Genomic DNA, 24,498 nt, shown 5'->3' with positions numbered 1-24,498 from the left:
AGTAAAAAATTTAATATTTAATTTCGTGTTTCGTATTTCGTTGAAAATACATAAGTTTTGTGCGCGTTGAAGCAGCGTTCGCTACGAATATACGGAATACAAATTAACACATCTATGTACAGGAAGAACTGTTTCGCCCTATTTACTCATTTAAATCGCAGTGCGAGTTGTTGATTTACGCATCGACACCAATTGTTCACTTAAATTTCAAAATCAACTTTTGTAATATACACACGTTTTACAAGATATATATGCATGCGTACACATTATGGCACTTTTCTACAATTCTACGACTGCGCGCCTGGAAATTTCGTTGCGCGTGCCGTTCATAATTGAATCGTGATGTTCGTTCGCTCTGCTACTTTACTCTGGTTTGGTACCAGTCTGTAATATCGTTGGAGGTTGTGAGAACGTTTTTGCGGCAACGAAGAGAACGCGTACCGATAATGCAGATGCCGTTCTCGAAAAGCTACGATAGCTTCGAGCGGATTACTGCAGAAGCCGATAAAATGGAGAACGGAAGAGACCTGTTGGTGGCGCCGGCAATGCTGCCGGCATGGTACCGCGACAAGATATTACATATGTTTTACCTACCTTTGTGATAGTTGGATGATAAACGACTCAGATGATTAACACGACTGTATCAGTGTATGCAAATTATTTTTATAAAACACATACTGTTTTTTAAACTTGATTTTGTTGATTTATTGGTAACTGAAGAATAGATCTTCGTTGTTATGCGATATGTATCGTAATACGCGGTATCTTCGTTGCCTGCAATTCTGATTTATGCGTGTAACAGTCTCATTTGGACCCACAACTGTGCGTAAACAGTTCGTGATTCGTCTACTGGTGCTTTTATGTATCTTGATGAAATATCGTAGTTTCTTGGTGGCGGTGATGCTTACTACTCTTGGCCCTTACTTTTTTTTCACACAAATGTCGTTACTTCACTTGCATACACATACGTTCAATTGTCTACGGCGATGATGTTTCCGAGCTATTATGCTATTATCACAAGATCGTAATAATAAAATAATTATTATTATTTATAAAAATGAGCTATTTTCGCTTTTTAATTTGAGAAATTGATCTTAAATTTTGATTTCTCTTATCCAATTTCAATTCAATTTAATTTGACATCTTGAAACGATATGACGCACTGACGCAAACTGCAATTTGGAAGCATCATCTGTCGATCCGCTGCCGTCTATTTAAATGTTTTATCGTCGCTAGTGGGTGTTGGGGTGTGACGATATGATGTATGTGATCCTTGGGTTGCAGGTTCAAAGAGACAGAGCTTCCTGTCGAGCGAGCGTATGTACTCGATCCTATTATCTAACTCATTTTGTTTTATTTCACACTTGGACTCCACACTAAACAAATCATTCAACACCCTCCATATGATCACCGATGTAAAGCAATGCCCTAATATTTTATTAACATATTCCACATGAGCGAGTCTGTTCCCCGAGTAATAATTTCCCCGAATAATAATAATGATAAACGTGCATGTTATGTTTTCGTGTTAAATTGTTTTATTATTATTGTGATTTTAATATTCTAACATTACAGATATATATTGTCCTTTGTTGTCAAATTTAATTAACTCCTTTTAATTAATTGTATTTCTTACAACTGTGATTGCATCATACTGCTATTTATAGGTAAAATATGTATTTAAAATATGTGGGGATGATAATATACAACTAAATAATTATTATTTTCAATCCGAGGTGTTAAAAAAAAACTTTCGATTAATTGGCCGTTGAAAGTTTACAGACTAGTGAAAGTAACAGAATTGTAGCAATGCAATCTGCGCTTGTGAGCGTTATACTACTTCTCGGGAAAATCGTTTTTATTGCTTTTAAATTATATCACTCATTTTGTGTACTTTCTTAATATAATTTCACTCTGGTGGTCACGGAACCGAGCAAACTTGGACACAAGATCGCATCGACCTCACGTATACGCAACGAATACACACAGCTTTAGCATAAGATCATGCAAATTCCCGCGCTTACGCAACAGCGACATTGCTTTACGATATATTCCGTAATATAGCGATATTGCTGATTTAGAGTGTAGATTTAGATGGCTAAAATGGGCAAAATCCTTGTTGAGTCTTTTGTTTCTACACTATAATTATAAAAACGTTGTCGAACCAGAGATTATTCGCTGCGTAATAACGTTCTCTTGCTGCTTTCCGCCGGTCTTTAAGTTCAAAGTTAGAAGCGTTGAACACGTCGCGTACTATATTTAGGCTTGTCTATCATCGTGCCTGGCGAATTTTGTTATTCTGTACGGTAAAATGCGCGCTGTATACGTGACGATATAGTAATGTTAGTTTGAGCGTTGGATTACGGTAACCTTTGACGTTTTTGCGAGCTAAGCATAAGTACTACTAACCGCATGCTGAACATAGTTGAATGTTATCGAATAAATACGAATATTCTTATTTTCAGGATATTTACCGATCAGTACAGGTAAGTTGCATCATCACGTAACTTAAGTATCTCGTAATTTAAGTCGTTCGCGACGTTGTTATAGATTATACGACTGGATGATTATACCTCGATTAACGTTCAATTTACCGTACCGTGTCCGTCACGTAAAACCCATACCATATATTTTGTACAAGGGAAAGCTTTAGCGCGAATTGTTTGCTCATCGGAACGGAATGATACGATTTGAGAGAATAAAATTGCGGGTGCTTCTCGCGCGGTGTTGCAATAATTCGCAAAAATTATCAGGAAAACACGCTAAAAAACAAAAAGCGGCATTTTCTTGTAGTTCGTTAATACTAGGGAGTTATCTTTTGACGCAGTGAGACGTAGCTATCGTTTTATAATTTGCGCATTATGTTTCTACGCGATTGTTGTGCCGTGTATACACCGTCTTAGTGTACCGTCGGACGTATTACGACGACAGAGTTTTGCATGCGGGTCTCATTTTACGATAGAATGCGTGCAACGTGAGTGCACACGAGTGGAACTGCAGACTATGCAAATATTTTTATCTAAAGTGGCATTAACGCACGGATTGATAGTGTGGGACACTTTTCACTTGCATCTGCTGTGACGCATAAACGCCTACCGTCTTCCAGGGAAACTGTAGTAGAAAAATTTATATTTTATACGATGATAAAAAAAGGAGGAAAGAATATACGCACGTGTGCCTGGTAAACAGGATGTGCACGCTTAAACAATTATGATATCTCCGTGTGCCACAAAATTATATCTTAATGAATTAATGCAAGTAGAATTCCGATATTTTATTTTACATTCCCGCAGTTCGAATTGTTATTAAATAGCAATTAATGGCTCGCCGATAATTCCGCGCGATTGAAAATTCCGCATTACCGAATAGATGGCGAATCGACGATTTAATTATTTAAGTTCTTCAATTGTTGCGAACGAAAAGAGGCGCCGATCGGCGCTAAACTCCCGCGTTCCTGGATATTGCGTCTGACGGGCCTGAAATTAGATTTTCCGATGAGCGCGGCGATTATTTCCAGCGTCACGACTTAATCACCGTTAACGACACTTCGCGGACACGCCTGCGTACACGCGATCGCGTCTGTACTAACTTCCATTACCAACTTCCGTTTACGGTTGGTGCGGGAAACGACCTGGCGTTACGCTATTTTCGAGCCTTGCCGAAAGCACGGTGTTGACAATGCCTTTACGATGGTCATTTCACCCATGTGTTGTGGGGCACTAAACTTCGTCGTGCAACGATATGCCTCAGGAAATTCATGCCGCGCAACATATTCACGATCGGCGAACCGGCGGCGCGGCGCATCCATTTAATTATAAGACGCAAATCGTTCGGAAGATTGCCAGAGCAACGCGAGAGCGATCCATCAAAGTCACGTGTTTCAACCCTGTGTATCTGGAGGACGTCCAACTCAAACTTCTCAGATTGAATGAAAATAGCTGAATGGCTTCTCTAAGCGATGGAATTAACTTTTGAGCGTTACGCGAGCAATTTCATCCGATTTTATCCGATAATCGTTTAGGAAATCTGTCAGACCGTCCCGAACAAATTTTACCCGATTGTATTTGAAAAGAGCGGCGCGATCTGTTACTGAACGAAATTCCTCTATTTGTAGAAAAATTGGCTGTATTGTATCGTGTGTGATTGCGTGTCTGTGTGTGTGTGTGCGCGCGCGCGCACAGCGTGACCTAACCCGTGACCCGGCCGATGATATAAACTAGACGGACTGAATGCGCTTAATTATTGCATTCGTTAGTTTTCTACGTTGTTTCACGCGACGCCAGGCGCTGTAACAGAATTGTTTACTCACGCCGCGAATAATTGTGTACGCGTAATACGGGACTTTGTCGCTCCTCTTCTTTCACGGCACGTTTCCTTTAAAAAAAAAAACTCCGTTTTCATAACAGCGGATATTTTAGATGGATGCTCGCAGAGATCCGAACCTAAAAAACATCATTCGTTTCTCTCATTCGTTATTTTATCGAGACCACTTACGCGTTCGTGCAATTACGGAATTGGAAGTGATCGTTCTGTAACCAGACGGCGGCTGTTTTCAAGGGTTTCTCATTACGTAATCCGATGTCTGGCAGTTTTACGCGAAAGAAACACACACACGCACACACATATATGTATATGCAAAGAAACGTATGTGATACCAACCGCAAATTTCATCTGAAAAATCAATATTGACCGACGTAGTATAATATCAAAAGCCTGGATAGGTATAACTATATTTTTTTTGCTTAACCATAGACGCGTCTATTCTCACGTTTACGTAATAATATGGTCTATGAAGAAAAGAAAGAAAGACAGATTATACGTAACTTTTGAAAAATGCAAACAGTGCGTTAGCATATGTAAATTGTTTGCGCAATTCGTTTATACTTTAAGATTATTCACGAGGTACAGAATGTAAAATCCGACTGCCAATATGTATTCTGTGGAAGCATGCAAAGTATTTATCTCCTGCAACTAAAAAAAGTACGAGATAATTTGCAATTGTGAAAAAGTCTCTCCCGCTACAATTGTGTTTCAGCTAGTTGTCGATAACTCGAAATCATGTTTACACGATATGCTCGTATTTTCCCTCGCTAGAAAAATTAAATACACTTAATCTTGGTGATTTTGAGATCATTAATAACGCGTCTGTAAACGACGGAGACGTTTAAACGCGTGCGTAAACTTTTTTTTGCGCCGGAGAGAAAAATACGCGCGCCTTGCTCTGCGGTGACTTGCATGATGCTCGATATACATGTTACAGGCAGCGAGAGATTGCGTAAAGCGACAAAAAAAAAGATATTTTTTCTTAATGAGCGCTTTGTTATTCAAATTTCCGTCATTAATTTCGGAATTTTGAGCATGATGTTTGTAGCGAGAGCAGAGTACATGGAGCAGAATATTAGAAAGTGATTGAAGAAGATACCCTTGGAACTGTCAAAAACCGCTAAATGCGACGAGGTGTCGCAAACGCTCGTCACGCGCATAGATGCGAATATGCTTTAACGTAATTGATGTCCGACGCATTAAAATTCATTGAACATCCGGTGAATGTCTCTCTGTATGCAGATTGAGCGGTCACAATTAAAACGGTCTGTTGGCTAGCGTTGCGGCGCTGTACAGCAATAATTACGTGTATTGTAAAATCCGCTGTAAACAGATGGAACTATGCATTGGAGTGACGCATAAATTTAAAGATTATACCGTTAAAAAAGCCGTACACCCGTTGCCTCGAGACATTTCACGCTACACGATCGTGAAATTTTTTCCCGTTATTCTAGGATTAAATGTCATCATGTAGGATTTGAATTTTGAACAGTATATGAAATGATATTCAAGGCATATTTTCAATCCCACGAGCTGTCGGGGAACTTGGACGCCTCTACCGAGTACCAGAAATCAATTCCAGATTGAGCGAGGAACCTGCGGCTAACGTGGTGGAGTGTATCGCCGCACAAAACGTCCGTTACAATTTCACGGAAGTAACTTTCCGTCTTCTCTACCTGACGAGCTTCCGCAGCCGCGTTCTGCAGCTCTGTAAGTTCTATAGCTTCATAACGCTGTAATCGCCGCAGCCGTCACGGACCGGCATACGTCAGCGCGGCGTCGCGGCGCGTAAGCGCACACGCATATACATACACATACGCAAAGGCCTATCTCTCTATTCATCCGTCCTATCACCTGAGAGAACGACGGCTCCATTCTCGCCGCCGCGCCGCACGTCGCTCGCAAAGCGGAAGGAGCGAGCGGAGCGACGGGGGTGCCCCAGGTTGCGCAGTGCCGGCGCGCGCACGCTTCCCGCGCAAATCGTCGCCGTCGGGAAGTCCCCCTCCACCTCACCATCCCCCGTATACCGCGGGGGAAATCTCTGCGAAACCAGAACACCCCGGCCAGTTCGACATCGCGGCAAACACGAGGTGATCGACGGCGATACAAGACCCGACTCCTCGCACGCCAGCTCACGGGCTCTCACCGCGCGAGAGCACGGAATTCTCGCGCTGATTTGTGCGGCGAACGCGTGTAAGTCGCGCGTTTTTCCGTTTTTTTTAAATTTTTTTTTCCTCTGCACACCTCTATCTTTTCCTCGCGCCGCGAAATTTCGCTGAAATATTCCGCGCGCGAATCGTTCCGCGAAAAAACAATAAAGCTCTCGGACCGAGACGAAGAAAGTTTTCTTGACGTGTTTTGTGCGAGACTCGAACGGCTGGCGAAGAGAGCTTCCCCGCGGGGTTGTGCCGGCGCGGCGGGAGATTCGGATAATTTTAGAATCTGCGAAGGTCCTAGGAACACACTGGCGTCGGGATTCTTGCGTTTAGAAATGGACATAAAGATACGCAGCTGCAGTTGAATTTGATAGAATTGAAGAAGTGAATCTGTTTTGACAAAGGCAACGAGAGAAAATTAATACATGTCGAAATATGACGAGAAACGTTGAATCTTGTTTTGCTTTTAACATACATAATCGGTTTAGATCCATCTCTTGCAAAATGAAAAAATTAATTTTGATTACGTTGGAAGAGATATATGAATATATAATTTACACGAATATGAAGGGTTTAAATACAGCGAGAATAAATAAATTGTGTGAAAAATGAAGACCTATCTTTATTGCCAGATTTAAGATCGCCTGCGTTTAACTAGTTGCTGTGCAACCGCGAAATTAGCTTTTCATTACTAATAATAACTAATAAATTAAATAATTGGGCGATCAGTAAAAAAAAAAGTGTTACCTTTTCGTGATATGTTTCGGGAAAACATATTCGCGTACGAGCGACTCGTCACAATATCGAAAATTCCAAATTATCCTTTGAAGTTGGCTAGTCCGCTTAACGAGGTAGTTGAATATACGAGCAAGTTGGAATGGCTAGGTCAATTGAGGGTTCCACTGAGAGTGGTAAAGCTGTTTGACGCGGCGCACGTCAAGAAGAGAAATTCTGTCCGCGCGGAAACGACAATTTTGACTAACCGTTCGCGAAATATACGCGCAATTCTCCGTGAAATATTATTGATTTAACGTTTACTTTTTTAATTCTCGATTTAACACTTATTTGGATCTTATTTTGTATCTTGATATATGATCGTGATACAAATTCGGCTATTTTTCTGACGCGTAGCGCCTATATTTGTCCGTGACGTATACATCTTATCAATTATCAATATCAGTTCGATAATAAGAGATTCGACGTTCTAAGACCGGGAGATATTACGCCATAATAAGTGTTGCGACACAACGAGAGCCTATTTCTGGAAATCTTGATTAATCCTTTCGCTGACTGTCTGTGACGCATATTATCAAAAACTGATAACGCAATTTGATTGTTGTAAGACACGCAACGTCTTGTTAAAACGAGAAAGATATTATACGTCGAACGTTATGACGAAGTATATCTTGCGACGATTTTCTGATAATATCCATCGCTACAAGCTAATGAATAATCTGATAAGGGGATAAAAAAACGAATTGGACCTAAACGGTTGACATTAACGCGAAACGGCGATAACGTTGCCCCGGATTGGCTTGTCGTTCAATGTCCCACACGTGAGAAAAAGAATAGGAGCACTCGGCTTCGTTCCAAAAGGCTGCATAGCGCTATTACGTAACAATGACGTTTATCATAGGGTATTTCGTTAGAATCTCGATGGATCGTAACAAAGCTCGTCATTGTGTTAATCCGACGTGATCTGGTATGACTTTGCGTTACATCATCGCTGATGAAATGCGGAGCTTTTGAAGTTATTCGCAAATGGAGCGCAAATGAAATGTCGCAACGACAATTGCATGTAACGTAATACTGATCAATCGCTGAAAAAAATGGATTATGCGTCATTGGTGGGAGTGCGATAACAATATTGTGATCATTGTGAACGTTCTCCACTCAAGCCTGCCTTTACGAGCCTGTCATTAAACTATGAGTACCTCAAGAGCCGTTATTACATTGTTATCTGCAGTGTGTGTTTACGAGTTCTATAAATATTATGCGGGAAATCTATCGGACTCACATCTCATCGTTCTCATTTTGAAAGATACACCTATTTTTTTCGTCGCGCCACAGATAAGATATCGAGTATCTATTGCTTCCCACGTTAGAGGAAAAAAAAGAAGAAAAAAAACTCTACCGCAAGACGCTCGTTTTATTGGAAGAAAATTTGATCGCACGTGTTAAAGTTTCCCCGCGTTCGGCTGACGGTATATTAGGGTATTGAAAATGCAGTCACCGGCGAAGTGTCAAGCATCGACGTTTCGACCTCGACCTCGCTCTTGCGAGCTTCTTAGCTGTTTGTATTTATAGTTCCGTTTGATCACTTATGATTCACATTCGAGAGAATTCTCCGGACATGGACGGGCTCGAAGACGCGTGTCTTGAAATTTGTTTTTTACATGGATTTTTTTACGCGTATTTTCGTAAAGTTTCTAATTAATTTTTTGAAATCTTGATCTGTATTGTTATGATCGTAGAAAACGGAAGAGAAACTATTTTAACACATCTCTTTATTTAGCCGTATCTTATCAAATTATTCCAATCTATTCGGATTACTCAAGATGTTATCGGTTTTATTTATAAGCTGTCAATGTGGCTATTTAAATCGCGAAGTATCTTTCGCAAAGTAACTTCACGTAACATTGACCTTACAAACCGACCTTATTTAAGCACAGAAATCAGACGGTGGTAAAAATGTTTGCCAAATAAAAGCGTTCTTTTGATCATTTCTTTGAGGGTCTCTTTTTCCAGTTTCGTGTAAATCGGAACGGACGATAAAGACCAGACGCCTTTAATGAGATACGCGAAATAAGCGTAACGTGCGAAACGACATACATTTAACATTCTTTCGCTCGTTTCCGCGTTGTTTTTATTTAATCGACTCGCTATACGTACAGAAAAAGAACAAATAGCACGCGAATGCGTCTCGAATAGAACACTGCATAACTCGTAACATAGATGTGTTTACGGCCATTAGTGACGTATTCGACGTAAAGGAACATTCTCGAGTGCCGGTTTTCCTTGGGTAAATTTTTGCTCGAGACTGGTATGCTAATTCATCGGCAAGAAGTCGTCGTTGGCGTATAACGTATAATCATGCACATTCAGCATCTTTCCGCCCGACCAATTTTCGCATCTCGTTCGTGCTTATCAATCGACTCTGAAGGAAAGAAAAAAAATTGTGTCTGCGAACGAATCGAGACGTATCGTCGCCGCAAAAACGTTGGCCGAGCCTTTCACAATTTGTTAGTTTTTAATTATAAATATGAAAGACAGAAATAATTTTCCAATTTTACGTAGAATATATTCGGATCTTTGTTCGATTTTTTTTGTGCATGGAATACGGTACTTTTTCCCGCGATATAGTCTCCGCTAATCCGGCTTTATTTACGGGAATTCATATTCGCCTCTTCACAATTACTGTACTCTTGATCGAATGGTTCCGCCGTATCTGTTTGCAGTTTAACCGAGTGCTCCAATTTATAGCTGCCAGAATGCTTAATTTTCGCTGATAAAGGGACTATATTCAGTCAACGGCAGAAGGGCCCAGCCTAATTAGTTTCATTTGGATAAGTTGGTACTTGGCCCGGTTTATTGTCGCGCAGCCGGTAGCATGGCTTATAAAGTGGCCCCTCCATTGTTCCGGACGCGATATCGTTCAATAGTAGTCCAAGCAATAGTGCAGCACCACCTCTTATCGTGGAACTTTATTGCCTATCGAAACGCGATCGGACGAAAGGAAATTCGTGCTCGTTCTCGGTGAAGCTATATATTTTAAATCGCGCGAAATTTGTTGAAGTGTCGCGAAACGATAAAATACTGTTCTATAATTAAACAAATAATATTTAAATAAGCGATGCAATGATTGCTTTTCGTTAGTTGTATTTTTGTGCGGTGCGCTCGTGCCTACGTGCAACTGACAATACACGTCGATTACGATCGCTATTACGAAATCAACGGCACGATATTACTTAATATAACGACCTTGAATGTAATCCCTGCTTTAATCAGGAACTTGCCTCGTATCGTGATTTATCTATATGAGGAGGTGCAATAAAATAATGTATACGTCAGTCACGTGTATCTCAATTTGATCACATCGCTCAGATATTGATAATTGACAGAGTGGACAATTACGCGAAATTAGATTCTACATACGACAGCAATGGCATTTAAATAAAACGAATATTTTGCGGTGTATTCATTACCTATCGTTACGCGAATGCTGGATGACGGATCGTAAATGTTACAGAAGCCGCAGATTTCTGTGCGCCGCTAATTCACACACACACACACTAAATGTCACGTGATTAAGTAGTTAAATTTAATTATTGTAAAATTACAGATAGACAAAATTTGTCCGCCAAAATTTGATCCTTTGTTGCGCCACGGACAGGTTCGATTTTAATCAGCGGCAGAGCCGAATTCGCGTTTGTTCGGGTCTCGCATTACGAATTCTGCGTGCTACATCACAAAATGATTAAATGGTTAATAGATTGATATCGCAACGCGCTTTTCTCTCGATACAGTGCATCGTTTCCAACTTTATTCGTGACCTTCCGACGAGTGAGCCGCGGTGAGTCGGGGGCGCATCTTTCAACGCCTCCTCCAGGTGGTCCCTTTTCCTTCCGATCGGGTGAACCGGCCCGAGGATATTGAACAAAGAAGACGTAAATGCGGCCTTGCCCTTTCGAGGCAACCTCCATCGATCGGCGACGTTCCATCCGTGTAAATATGCGTCCGTTCGCCGGCCGGTTACGTGGCGTAGGAGCATGAATCGCGTCTGCACCACGTCATCGGGACGCGATGAAGAGAGATCGCGGACGAATCAGCGTAGCACGACAACGCGGTGAAGCGAACGTGGCGGATCGCGTTCGCGCGGATGGCGTAGATACGTGTGTGTGCGAACGACGATGAGGAGTACGAGGAACGTATAACGCGATGTCCGACTCCAGTGGTGGCTTGATAGAGTTCATCGGGTCGACCGTCGGCGTCTGCGGCGGCGGCGGCCTGAAAAGATGCGGGGGTGGCATGAGCTCGCCCGCCCTGAGTGCCGGCACCATCGGCGCGACCGGCGGACTTCCCAGGACCATGTCGACCTCGGCGTTACGAGTTCGAGCGCCCAGGCGGGCGCTCTTCTGGGAGCAATGCTTTGACAAGAGAGACTTGTAAGTCTTCCTTACGATCGATGCCTTTCAGCCTTTCCCCGTCGGCGCCGGGTTTTTTTCGGTGATGTCGAAGAGAAGAAGAAGCTTGCCCCTCGTTGTCCCCGATACAATTTCAGAGCGAGAAGCTTTTCCAGCTATGCGGATATCCGAATTGTTTCGGCCTTAAATCTATTTTTCATGTCGTGTTTTCGATGTATATGATATGTTTCCGTCGTTCAGGAATGATCCTCTTCATTTTTCTACGCATTACACGGTATGTTTCACATTGTGGATATGTTACGCTGTACGTACTGTTAAAGCCTCGTACGATGCGATATTGGAACGAGTATATCCTGCGTTGTTATAGATTTTCTTAGTAACCTACATACAGACGATCGGAGATGCTTTATGAAGGATGCCCATCCATTCTTATGCCAGAATAGACGTTCCGGCAGAATAATTTCTGGGAGACTAACGGTTGACAATAACGGCTGACGTTTAACCCACTTCTTGACTGCAATAATGTTTCGCGGGAAAATGAATTGTTCATAAAGATGCCCAACTAAATGCATTACGAAATGCAATCTTGAAATCTCGCAACGGCGAACATTCGAGAGATTGCCCTCGGAGTGCGGGATGACGTAAAGCTTGAATATACGAGATGTATCTCCGTCGCTCGGTTCGCGGACTGTGGATTATATCGGAGTTTGATAGAGTTGAAATTCTATCCCAGCACAATATACAAAATAGCACACTCTGTTGAAATAATATGACGCTGCAACGAATCGTATGAGTCCGTCGAATCTCATTGACATTCTGATAAATTCTAAGCTGTTAAATATAACGGATATTGCGAATTAATGTTAGCCAGTCAATGTGAAAATTATTTCTGCTGCGCGTTTTTTTTTAAATAAATATTATTATCTGTATCGAAATATTATACAAAGATTATCATAGTTGGCATACTTTCTAGGAAAGTAGAGCTTGCCCCTGCGTCTATTTCTCTATTTCTGGCGTCTATACATTTTTTTCAAGTCAAATCTTCCGATTATTGCGCGACAGAACGCGTTGGCAGATGGTCAAGGAAATAGTTCGCAGAAATTCGCTCGGTTTTATTAGGCCGCAGTATATCAATTTGGTATAGGTACCTTTAGCGCGCAGTGCCATTCGGCAAGTATAATACAAGCTAAATCTGATTAACGAACGTCGTGGGGATAGGCGCGCCTTTTGGAAAACGGCCAGCCGGACCTTCGGAATTTCGGCGATCACACATGTGACACTTGATCCACATAGATACGTGGAACACATCGTTCTGTTTGGCTGGTATCCCAGCCACGGAGTCGCGGATAACGACGGATCGTTATTCCCGCAGAATTATCGTTATCCCTGCTTGATTATCGGACGTTATTTAAGGAGTGTATGCGGAGCGACGTGAATTCTATTTTAAGACCGCGCGATACTTAACGGGATCCTTATGTTAGATTACGACACAAGACACGAGATGATTATGTAAACGCGGTAATTATGCTGAATCAATGCGTGAATTAATGAGAGCATGTATCGGGAGGAGGTCAAGGAAAAGATTTACGTCATTGTGGAAAAATATATATACGTATGCCAGGATTGTGCATATAATTTTGTGATACAAGTAAAGATTGGTCCTTCGTGTGGAAAATTTATGAATGGCAATTATAATAGGACGCCGTTGCACTATCGCTAGAATATTTTCAGCCGTGATGTTCATTAGTGCATTGAGTCTCTGTGGTGCAAAATGTTTATAAATAGATTTATCTCTCCACGTGGATTTTAATTAAAACATTCCAATTTTTTGTGGAAATATTGATTTGTAGTTGATCAAGTTTTCTTTCATGCTCATGGATACTATCTTGAATTAACATATAGCTGAACAAATTTTAGATGTTTATTTCAAAGTTTGGAATTTATTTGGGTAGGTAAAACAGAGGTGAAATTTCAAATAACTTAGATAGGAAAAATACAGTATTTTTATGGAAAGTTTATTAGATAAATATTGTTCTTTAAATATTATTTATCAAACATAAAGTTTACTTTTCGATTTAGGTTTGTTTTGGACATTTTGTTTAATCTACTGATACTACTATGCAAAATATTAGCAGCGGATAGTTGAAAATTATCGATGCAGAGGATTGTCCGACTCGGTTTCTCCAGAATTTTGAAAAATTTTAATGGGATTAGCTGTAAATAAACCATCAGGATTTTTATCAAGACTTATATGTATGATTTAACGTGCAATTTTTAGTTAAAAGAAAGATAGTTTCTCCTTGAAAAGCATGATTGGAAACTTTCAAGTTGTACAATCGAACGAAGTTTGCAAGTTGCATACCAGAAATTTATATGCGATGCTGCTTGATTTAGAACGAAAACGGCGAAAGTTCCGCGAACTCTGTTAACAATGCATTTATTAAATAATTTTCACTTGATATTGCGTACTCGGCACGTAATCTGGATTACCTACTTAGGTCTTTTAAATTCCTCGAATTTGTATTATTAATTTTTTATCGGAAAACCTCACAGATATGTGATGAAACGATGATCATACGGGTGTGGAGAATTTTTATAACTGTTCGACATGCAATATTTCGCAATTATTTCGCATTAAGGCAGACATCCAAATGATCGAAATGAAAATTTCTGTGGTGCGCGGACACCACTTTCGTCGAATAATCAGATGTTATTCAGCGAATATTGTGTTTCATATTCCGCTTGCTTGTCAGTTTGTCGGTCTGGCGCGGCGGCCTGACGTTATCTGGCCTCAAAGCGACACGCTTGCGTTCGCTTTAACCTTGTCTGCATTCCAAAATTTACTTTTATATCTGCTTGCGTAATCACAATATTTGGCTATCGGTTTTCTCCATTACATTATACCTGTCAACTATTGATTTACTATCAATTATACAGATGTTATTCTCATCATATATGTACGCAGATCGATTGCCATGTTCAAAACAATTCCATTATTGTTATAGTCCGTTTCACGCAGCGGACCATCCGCGGCCATTAATTTATTAATCGGCATTAAATTATTAATTGGGCACATATATCATTACCAAAATAAATATTTCGCAAAACAGAAAAGATATAATTCACGTGGTAATTTATACGCGACGATAGTTTTGTTCGATTATATACATGCGTTTCATAAACGACGTTATTCAGTCGTCGATCATAATCAAACAAGTGATTTATGTTTTATATCATTAATTAGAAATTTGCTCAATCAATTTTTTCTATTTCTTAATAGGTTTTTCCCACGTTTTCTTTTGCTTTCTTTATACATAATCGCAGCTTCAAAAGTTTATGTAATGACGTGACAGCCGATGCGCTCAATATTCTGTGTGAATATGCTGCAAGTGCGCATCTTTTCTCGTATTTTTTTTTTTATAGCAACCGAATCAGCTGTATCGATTACGGAAAATAACCATCGCGGTAACTATTTGCCGCTCTGACGCATGTAAAAGAAACCGTTCAATGATTTGCACTGCGGTCGCATGAAGAAAATACGGTTCCCATGGTGAGAAGGGAATGCTTTTCGCTGTACGCATTGGCTGGGTACGCGCTAACATTAAACGAGCATTTCTGTAATCTCGCTGTATTATACAGAACATCGCCAGTAGATTGGAACGTTAACAAAAAACCGATAAAAGAGACGTTATTCAGTCGGTGATCATAAAGCGAGTGATTTATAATTTTATATCATTAATTAAAAATTTGCTCAATCAATGACATTGCTGTCGGACAGCTAATTAGCAACGTTGTTAGATAATAATATTATCATAAATGTTTGACATGTACAAGATTCGTTGCGCAATCGGCGTTGGTAAAGCGGCAATAACAATGTTGAAGCGTGCAATTTTATTGAAACAAAAGCGGTCAGCTAATTATTTGTTCGATTTCATTTTTCATTTATTTAGTTTTTGAAAAGCGATGATGGCTTTCCATCAAATTTTTGTCAAGAAAAAGTTAATAATTTTCAAACAATAGAAAAATCGATAACTCCAAAAACTTCACAGAGATATGAAATTTCAATAAAGTTATCCAAGCTTCTATTTCCCCAAAAATTCGAAATGTGAATAGTATTGAGATGAGAATAAAAGAGAATGTAATCAATAAAAAGCTGAATGTGAATACAGAGCGTACTGCTGCTGGCTCTCTCTTTCTCTGCTCGAAGAAAATTTTACTAGATACATAATATAATAATTCCACGTAAAATCCCGAAATTTTGTTTCCATAGAGAAAGAAAAATAAAAAGAGAAAGAGTAAATCATGCTCAGCAATTCTATCGGAAGTGTAGTGTGTCAGTCAGCTTTATTGCTTATATTGTATGCTTTTGTAGACTAGAAAAAGACCAAAGCGGAGAGAAAGACAAATATCACTGTCCTCATATCGCTATTTACGTGTTTTCTTTCGAAATTTCGCTGCGTTTGCCGGACTGGCGCCTTGCACGTACTGTCGATGCTAGAATTTCAAATTTCGAGTTCGCTCGCAATCGGGCATGATTTCGCGGTCCGGCGCTGGTAATTTATCGGAATTTACTACCTCGTGTCTGACCCGCGACGAGATGAAAAGTCACCCGTTTGCCCAGGAATTTTTGCGAAACATCGTAACCCGTATATATTTTTGCGCTTGCCATCAGTTCTTCCGACGATACCATTCGTGACGTATATCGGGTACCCAAGCGACTTCCATATTTATCCTTCGATGTTTAAAGAGAATTACAGCGAGCGTTTTTTAAGCTACGTCGGGACGACCCTTTGCCAGTGGCACCGCCGAGAGTTTACTCGGGCAATTCACTCCGGGAGGTCGAGCTTATTTATTTTCAGGCTTACAACGTCAACTTTATAAAAGCATTCTTACATCATAACGTAGACCGGTGACGTACGGCAAATGTATGGAATTTAATCTTGTTCCTAAATCATTCCTCGTGATATTATCGTTGCGACGTGAATGCGTTGCGCGATCGTATACGCTTTTCTCGAAAGCGGTGGCGGAAGAAAACGCGTATAAAATATATTTTGGAGGGCCCGTCTCTCTCTCGCTCGACTCTTTTTCCTCTCTAGACCGAAATAGAATAAGTTACGCTGCGACAATGTGGGCGCGCATATACCGGCATGTGTATGAAGAGATGGAATTCTTTTATAATCTGCGAACCTTCCTACCGCAATATAGATATTATAACGTACTTCTTGCTGAAACGTATTTCTACGCGGAGTGCTGCGTTTTTTGCTATTCTCACGTCAGAGAACCAATGAGAGACTTATTGCATATCGCGATATTTCACTATCGAGAGAGGATAAAGAGAATGTTTTTCTTCCCTTCGCCCACCCAATATTTTCCCCATAGCCAGCGAACTATAACTAAATCATTGTGACGGAAACCTATTTTCTACCTCACCACGGAGGGAAGATTTGTTACTTGTGTTGATTTTTCATTTCGGGAAATAGCATCGAGAATAGCAGAAAGTTTAATGAAGCGAAAATGATTTGGAATGATTTTCACTGTTAATTTATGTAATGAGTAAATTTATATAAATTGCGAATTTAAATGACATGGGAAATCGACATTTTTATTTATTGACGTTCGACGATCGCGATTATAAATATTCTGGCGCACCTGTGATTGACACAAAATTATTTTCCAAATAATTAATGGTAGTGCTAATAGGGAAGACCATCGTGGTATTTCCCGTAACTTATGACCTTTCTGTGATATTCATAGGGAAGAGTTCTATAATATATATATATATATACATATATATCTATATATATATACTATTATACATTCGCCTACGTAATTCCATGCGAAGTGATTCCAATTAAAATATGTTCTATAATCTTTTGACGCACAACGCATTAACTTATAATTTATTTATACCACAATAAAAAATCACGAGATATTTATCGCAGAGATATCTTTTATCGCATATTTAATTATAAATCATGAAAAGTTTTTTAAAAAAATATTTAGTTGCGCGAATAAATTATTCTCTAAATTTTGCTTGGCAATAATATAATTAATCTACACATTGTGCGTCTTAATTTCATTATAATTTACGCATACCCATGTTTTTGTTGATGCATTTATCTTGGCACACTACTTATTCTCACTTCCTTTAACTCTCTGTTATTGCGTATCTCGTCTGATGCAATTAATTAGGATTACTTGCTTATGTGATCCTCTAGCGCAGCGTGTATATCTCAGGTTAATCAGCGTATTAATATTATTATCATCATCGCGAGAGTGGAATATATATGTTGCTAATTATATCGCTCGTATTAAGTAATGAGTTTTGCATGCGTATAGCGTAAGTCTCTTGACAGTCATGATTGCCATTCGCGGCATTTAATTTCAGATTGAGATCCTTACATTCGCAACTAACTTGATATCTAAGAACAAGAAGTTATATCTGCTTTAGAATATTAGATCCAGAAATAATTTAAGGCAATTTTATTGTAATTACATCATAATTGATTCATTGACCTTTTACGGATGTACATACATGTATCTATATAGATATATCGAATTTCTCGATTAACCATAGAAATACAATATTAATAAAGTAAACAAGAAGTATCGTAATATCAACCTTTATACGATAATATATAATTATAAGTTAAACAATTATGAAATATTATATCCATAAAATTTAAGTGCGTTTATTATAATTACATGCTGATGATAATGATATTAGATTATCTGTGTACATATGCACGTGCGATCTCTTGGCAAACTGCCAAAATGCGATAATAATACAGTTCAGCGACTAATATATTGCTTTATTTTTTCTCATTACAATGTAAACAAATTAAAAGCAGTTCCGAGCTACGATATAACGGTAAGATGTTCGCGTTATTTTTATCTTTTTTTATTTTAGTACAAATTTATTCTGCATCACTATTTTTTACGTTAGCGAACAAACAAGGTTGATTAGTAATTATTTGATGGTGGTCTTATTATTTGTATTATCCTTGAAGATTCTCATTGCATCAAAAGTTTACGGTAATTCCGCTGGTAGATGGAACGGGTAACGTCCAAAATTATTCTGTTTCCATGATATTGTTCCCGAGGGTGAAACGCAATTTTCTCTCGCGGGAGTTGGGCGAGAAGAAGCGGGGGATAAATAATTTGCTGATTACACCGCATGCGATTTCCTCCTGGCGTACGTTATGCACAATTTTGTTGGGGTGATATATTTTCCTTTAGGGCATTAAATCACGGTATACGCGGGGAAAATGTATCGTTGCGGAAACGTTGCGGAGAAAGAAATGCGAACTGAATCCGGAGCGATATCGCTCTTGGCTCTTTTTCCAAAGTAATGATCGATCACGACACATGCAACAGTTTTTCGAAGGGTGTGCTCTAGCAGCGGAAAGTACAATTAATTGTAACGGATGAAGTGGTGCGCAGCTTGGGCATTTCGAAGCCCTCAGCTTGCGTCGTTTTTATCGATGGGAGATTGAAAGAAGATATATAATCTGAGTTTATGCGTTGTTCCACATATACACACAACGGATATATATAACATTATTGTAGATATATTTGTTTATTGTTGTACCGCGAGATATTGTGTCAATTAGCCGTCTACATGTATAGGAGGATGTGGGCTTAAGCAATATAATATATTTTATATACTTAATTTTTAATATTTTTTAAATTGTTTAAATTTAATATTTCATTTCTCATACATACATTTCAATTACGTTTTCTAATGTAATTTTAACAAATCTATTGCCTCGGCATTAAAATAAAAAAAAAATAACTTACCGGCCGATGCGCAACAGCGGAGTTGTAAGTTGTTGCAACCCTGCGTGGATCTGTAACATGAAAATATTTTTACATTAAAGCAGGTCGATAAGATATTCGATAATTAACGCGCCCGTTAAATATTTAAAACGTTATCTCAACAGATATGTCTGATTTTAAAATCCAATCAAGAAACAATCCAGCCGCAAGCGGTTGCACATTTCCGCATTAATTCGTTCATAAAATCAATCCGCGAAAAATTGTGCAAGTAACATTGCGAGCGTGCGAATAAGAGAGAGTCGCGATATTTGTGACATAATATTTCTCCTCGCATATTCCGAAGATCGATCTCCGAAATTGCGAAATTGCGCCGGAGTTAAATCTCGAACGAGTAATACGAGTATCGCGTAATGAGCGAATCAAGTCGCGCTTGAGAAAATGACGGAATCCGTCACAGCACAGCAAAAAAAATAAATGAATCAGTTACTCACCCCATGGTTGCTCCGCCATTGCCCGATGCCTCCCAGGCCTCTTCCTCCTCTCCACCGTTGTCGCCGCATCTCCGGCGGCGCACTCACTCACGATTCCGACGCGAAAATATCGTCACTTATGGTATCGCGCTACACTTTGCACGGCACTCCCGGTATTTAATCTCGCGACGCGGTGCGTACTTTTAGTTACACGGCAACGGAAAAATTACGGCGGAGAAGCTACGAACGATCCGCTGGACGACCGTGACGCTTGACGACTCGTCCCGCAGGTAGACGCTAAATGGCGGAGAGAATTTTTTGTAAATCGCGCAGCCAACTTCACTCGCCACTCTCGCCTGAAGCAATCGTCGCGTCGCCGTCGCGAGAACGCTACACTTGCTGCTTGTGAAACGATTTCGGTTGACTACAATTAAATCATCGATTTATGAATATTCACATTCGTGTCTCTCTCCCACGATCGTCCATATATCGCCAAATATAAAAAACAGTATACAAAGTTAAACGTACGGCGTTAATAGAGACTGTGATCTGTGATCGCTAATTACACACGTCGCGGGCGTCGCGGCGGCATTCACGGCACTCGCGGCATTAAGGCCATCGCACACGTAAAATGACATGGCTGCATACGCATAGCATAAGACCGTCTGGACCAATGAGCATCCAGCATGAAATACTTACTCGATTTACGGCCATCGCACACAAAATTGTACAGGCTGCATAAGCATGAGTGGAGTGAGTAATTCTTATTTATTTATTATTTTACTGTGCTGTGGCGGATTCCGTCACTTTTTCAAGCGCGACTTTTGATTCATTCGTTACGTGATACTCGCATTACTCGTTCGAGGCGCAACAGTCCGGCGTAATAGTCGCAATTTCGGAGTTCGATCTCCGGAATATGCACGAGAAACATTACGTCGCGCGAATGTCTCTTCTCTCGATCTCTTAAAGCCATTCAACAATGCATACATCGCACAAACGCTCCGTCCTCCGTCGCCAGTCGTGAACGATAGCAACTGCTAATTGAGAAGTGTTATTTCTGATTTGCGCTCGTCAGCTGTGGTTGTCAAAAGAGAGTTGGCGAACTTTTAATTTTCCGACGACAGCAACTGGCAGTCGCCAACCGAAAATATCAATTTTTAACATAGCAATTGTCAACCTTCACGACTGGAGCCGGCGACGCCGCGACGTCGTTAAGATCCGTCTGACGCAAAATCCTCTGTAATCTCGATTATTATATGCGAACATGTTTATCCACGTATCCGCTAATATCGCCATTAATAGTGTAAAGTAATCACGGTACATTCTATGTGCGGATGTTTCCCGGGTTATATTTAGAATATATTAAACGACCGTATTAACGCATATACGCGCGCTATCAACCGTTACGGCGATGCAAAAAAAAAATAGGACACATAAAATAACGAACGTGACCGTTAGATATGCGGAGGAATCGAAAACCTTAGAACATATATGTATACCTGGAAAGGGAATGAAGAATGGTCGCGTTCAGCAGACCAAGCCGCTCAGTAGCAATCGAACGTGATTGGCTTTTACTTTTAGAACCAACCAATCAAGACAGAGTGTTGATAAGACGAACTCAACAGTTGTGTCTGCTGAACGCGCCCAATGATGCGAGAGAGAATCACGTTTTATAAGGAAAGAAAAAGATGGATTAGTAACCTTCTTCCACAATGCGCAAACGCGAATCGCGCCGTAACAGTACGGTGAGTGCAGGTGAGTGTCGGTACTGTCGGCTGTCGGACAGTGTCGGTGAGCCGGGTGAGCAACGCAGCGACGCTCGCTGAGCGTGACGTCATCTCTGCGCCTGCGCATTGCGAGCAAAGGTTATCAATCTACCTCTCTCTCTCTCTCTCTCTCTCTGGCTCATCTGGCTGCGGTAGTGCGGTCCATTTGACGTTTGCTACAAATGCTTTGGAGCGTCCTTCTTCTCCTTTCTTCGAATCCTTCGAAGCATTTGTAGCGTCAAGTGGACCGCAGCCTCTCTCTCTCTCTCTCTCTCGCACCCAACTTGGACACAGATCGACAGGTCTTTTCCACGGGAAGCATCAGGAAGCATACAGACAATTCTTCTTCCTTAGGTTACTCAAGTATATATGTTCTAAGTCGAAAACACGTCGTTTAACCTCAGAACGAATGGCGAGCAACCAGAGGGAAGCGGTGCAGATATATTCCGAAGGTATACTCGCGGGGACCGAAATTGCTAAAATTCGATGCGCGATAAGTCGACGTGACGCATAATGTATTCGTTGTTGGCATCCGATTTGGCTTCTTCTTCTTCGTATAAAATGGCCTTCAAGCAGTGCTGCTCCGAAATCCGATTTGGCTAAAACTCGCCTGAAATTTCGGTGGGCGTAATAAACAAGAGGCTGTACGCGCAAACAATAATAAATATGGGAGCGCGAAAGAAATAGGAGTATCATATACCTATGGCCTCACCTGTCGGAGGCTTCAAACGTAATCTTTCGTCGCTCGCCGATCGGATTGTTTGTTTCGCATACTATCGGAGTGACTCTCGAAATCCGTTTACGATGTCGAGCTTGCGAAGACGCGCCCACGAGAAGCCCCGCAATGTCTCTCAACAAATATTATATAGAGATACATTTCTGCGTATCGGCGCGAGTAAAATTCACTTTTATCTCTAGAATACCGAAAAGTACAGTTTGTTTGAGTGTCATGAGCCACGGCTCCTACGATCCTACGCGAAATATTATTTTTCGTCGTAGAAAGAAACGCAGGTTTATTGAATTAGAGTTTTACGCGTGAAATTGCGCACTTCGTGGCCCGCTCTCTGATCTCCCAATCTTTTTTTTTCTTCTTTGATCTGACTTGATTTTCCCCGTGTCCTCGGGACGAGATACCCGTCGATGTATGCACGTGTCTATGTCTGTTGTACATATATTTAATGTATACGTGTGTATTGAGAACGTGAGGACGGAATGAGAATCACGTTTTGTAGTGTTACCGAGCTGTGCCACGCCTGCATGCATACTTACCGCAAAGCGTAGTAAACGCGCTCAACTTTTTGATAAATGATTCGTAGCAAGGCCGTTTTAAAACCCTGACCCACCCGATAACACGAGCGGAACAGTGAGACGTCGATGATGAACTGTGCTTTTTCTTTCGATTGCAGCCATGGCGAGGACCTCATCGTTACACCCTTCGCACAGATTCTTGCTTCTCTGCGCTCGGTCCGGAATAATTTCTTGTCGCTCACGAATGTACCGACGAACAAGTAAGTAGATTAACCCTCGTCGCTTAATATCACGCGGCTGGCTTGAGTTGCAATTGATATTTATCGTTTGTTTTCTTTGCAGATCACGAAGGAGTAGCGGCCAACAGGGCAGTAGTACGCCACAGCCACGGATTTTGGCGCCAGGAGGTAAAAAGATAATGCAGTATTACAATTAGCAACGCAATTAGCTTCGCATTTTACGTTATTTCCACTTTTGATGGATATTTAAATTTATATATTTACGCACACAGAACGCTAGTACTTCATTTAAAGTATTTGGCGATTTAATCTTTATTTAATCTGATTTAATACATTGAAACGCAACAATTAATTACTTTTTTCGATTTATCATTAATACGCGGGAAATTTCGTTACCTCTCTCTAAATAGGATTTAATGATCATTGTTATATAACCGAATAATTTCTGTTAATTTCTATTTGTTTTTATCTTTATTATACTATTCGTGAAATTGTATCACATAATCCTCTGTATTTATTAAACATTTATCACTTTATATGATATCCTTCAGGAATTTTTTATCATGTGTAATCGAAACTTGAGCCCTTCAATTTTTCCTGAAAGAACTCTATTTTCTCTTTTCATCAATATTATATCAAGTCGTAACTTCATCTCCTTTTAATTCTCGAAGTATATATTCTAGCAAGAATTTTATATATGCCTTGTTTCTGGGTTATATCAACTATTATATACAGCTATTCGTTCCGTGTATGACTTATTGAAGGAAGTCATAAAGCTCTTCATCAATTCCATTATGTCTCCCTTCTCTGAAGGAATACTTTCATTATTATGACCGTCGAACGTATGTTCTCAGTCTTTTTGCGAAATTTCCGTTTTCTTTTTATTTCTAAAATAGGTACTATTTATTTTCGGAAGTGCTATTTGTTCTGTGTAAAGCGCTTAAAATATCTCATATATACATTTTTGCAAAATAGTATTAAGCTGTGAAAATAAAACATAGCTTCCGGAACGCTTCTTTAATCTCGATTACATTTGTATTGGAGTCTTCTCGGTAGATAAAATCTTTTGAGCGTTGACGTAGTGCCTGTTATAGGAACAGAAAGACAGAAAGTGAATGCGAACACTCTTTGATATTTAATTTTAAATTTACTTTTTCGGATTTTTCAGAGGAGCCCTTCATGAAGCTGGCTGTAGAAACGATAGAGGAGCTAGACTGGTGCTTAGACCAGTTGGAGACCATTCAGACTCATCGGTCCGTGTCGGACATGGCATCCCTGAAGGTACGACCTTATCCGTTTATATTTCTTCCATCTCTTTCTGCAACATGTTCTCTCAACGCTCGATTCCTCGTATATCTTGCAAATCTCAAAGA

The 24,498-nt window shown here is 40.2% G+C and overlaps 1 protein-coding gene and 1 long non-coding RNA gene across 22 annotated transcripts in view; one reads left to right on the top strand and one right to left on the bottom strand.

Moving 5' to 3' along the window:
• Positions 1–20,096, bottom strand: part of LOC139811243 (uncharacterized) — a 115,576-nt gene extending 95,480 nt beyond the window's left edge. The window contains exons 1-2 of the long non-coding RNA XR_011731582.1: positions 19,894–20,096; positions 19,424–19,473 (exon numbers count right to left, since the gene is read on the bottom strand). This is a non-coding gene — a long non-coding RNA (uncharacterized lncRNA). The remainder of the gene's footprint in view (positions 1–19,423; positions 19,474–19,893) is intronic.
• The window catches only part of Dnc (phosphodiesterase dunce), a 299,778-nt gene that overhangs the window by 233,791 nt on the left and 41,489 nt on the right, over positions 1–24,498 (top strand). For 13 of the 21 annotated variants that reach the window (XM_071775383.1, XM_071775392.1, XM_071775385.1 and 10 more), the window contains 5 exons: positions 1,285–1,317; positions 2,466–2,486; positions 23,045–23,146; positions 23,229–23,293; positions 24,294–24,406. In XM_071775383.1, the coding sequence (XP_071631484.1) occupies positions 1,285–1,317; positions 2,466–2,486; positions 23,045–23,146; positions 23,229–23,293; positions 24,294–24,406 (334 nt within the window). Of the gene's footprint in view, positions 1–1,284; positions 1,318–2,465; positions 2,487–6,383; positions 6,517–10,914; positions 11,645–23,044; positions 23,147–23,228; positions 23,294–24,293; positions 24,407–24,498 lie in introns of those variants that run through there. The other 8 variants (XM_071775380.1, XM_071775376.1, XM_071775395.1 and 5 more) reach the window with 5 other exon arrangements.

Source organism: Temnothorax longispinosus, chromosome 4 (genome assembly GCF_030848805.1).
Source record: "Temnothorax longispinosus isolate EJ_2023e chromosome 4, Tlon_JGU_v1, whole genome shotgun sequence".
NCBI classification, from domain to species: domain Eukaryota; kingdom Metazoa; phylum Arthropoda; class Insecta; order Hymenoptera; family Formicidae; genus Temnothorax; species Temnothorax longispinosus.
The sequence above is the reverse complement of the archived record's forward strand: the minus strand, read 5'-3'. Positions and strand labels throughout refer to the sequence as shown.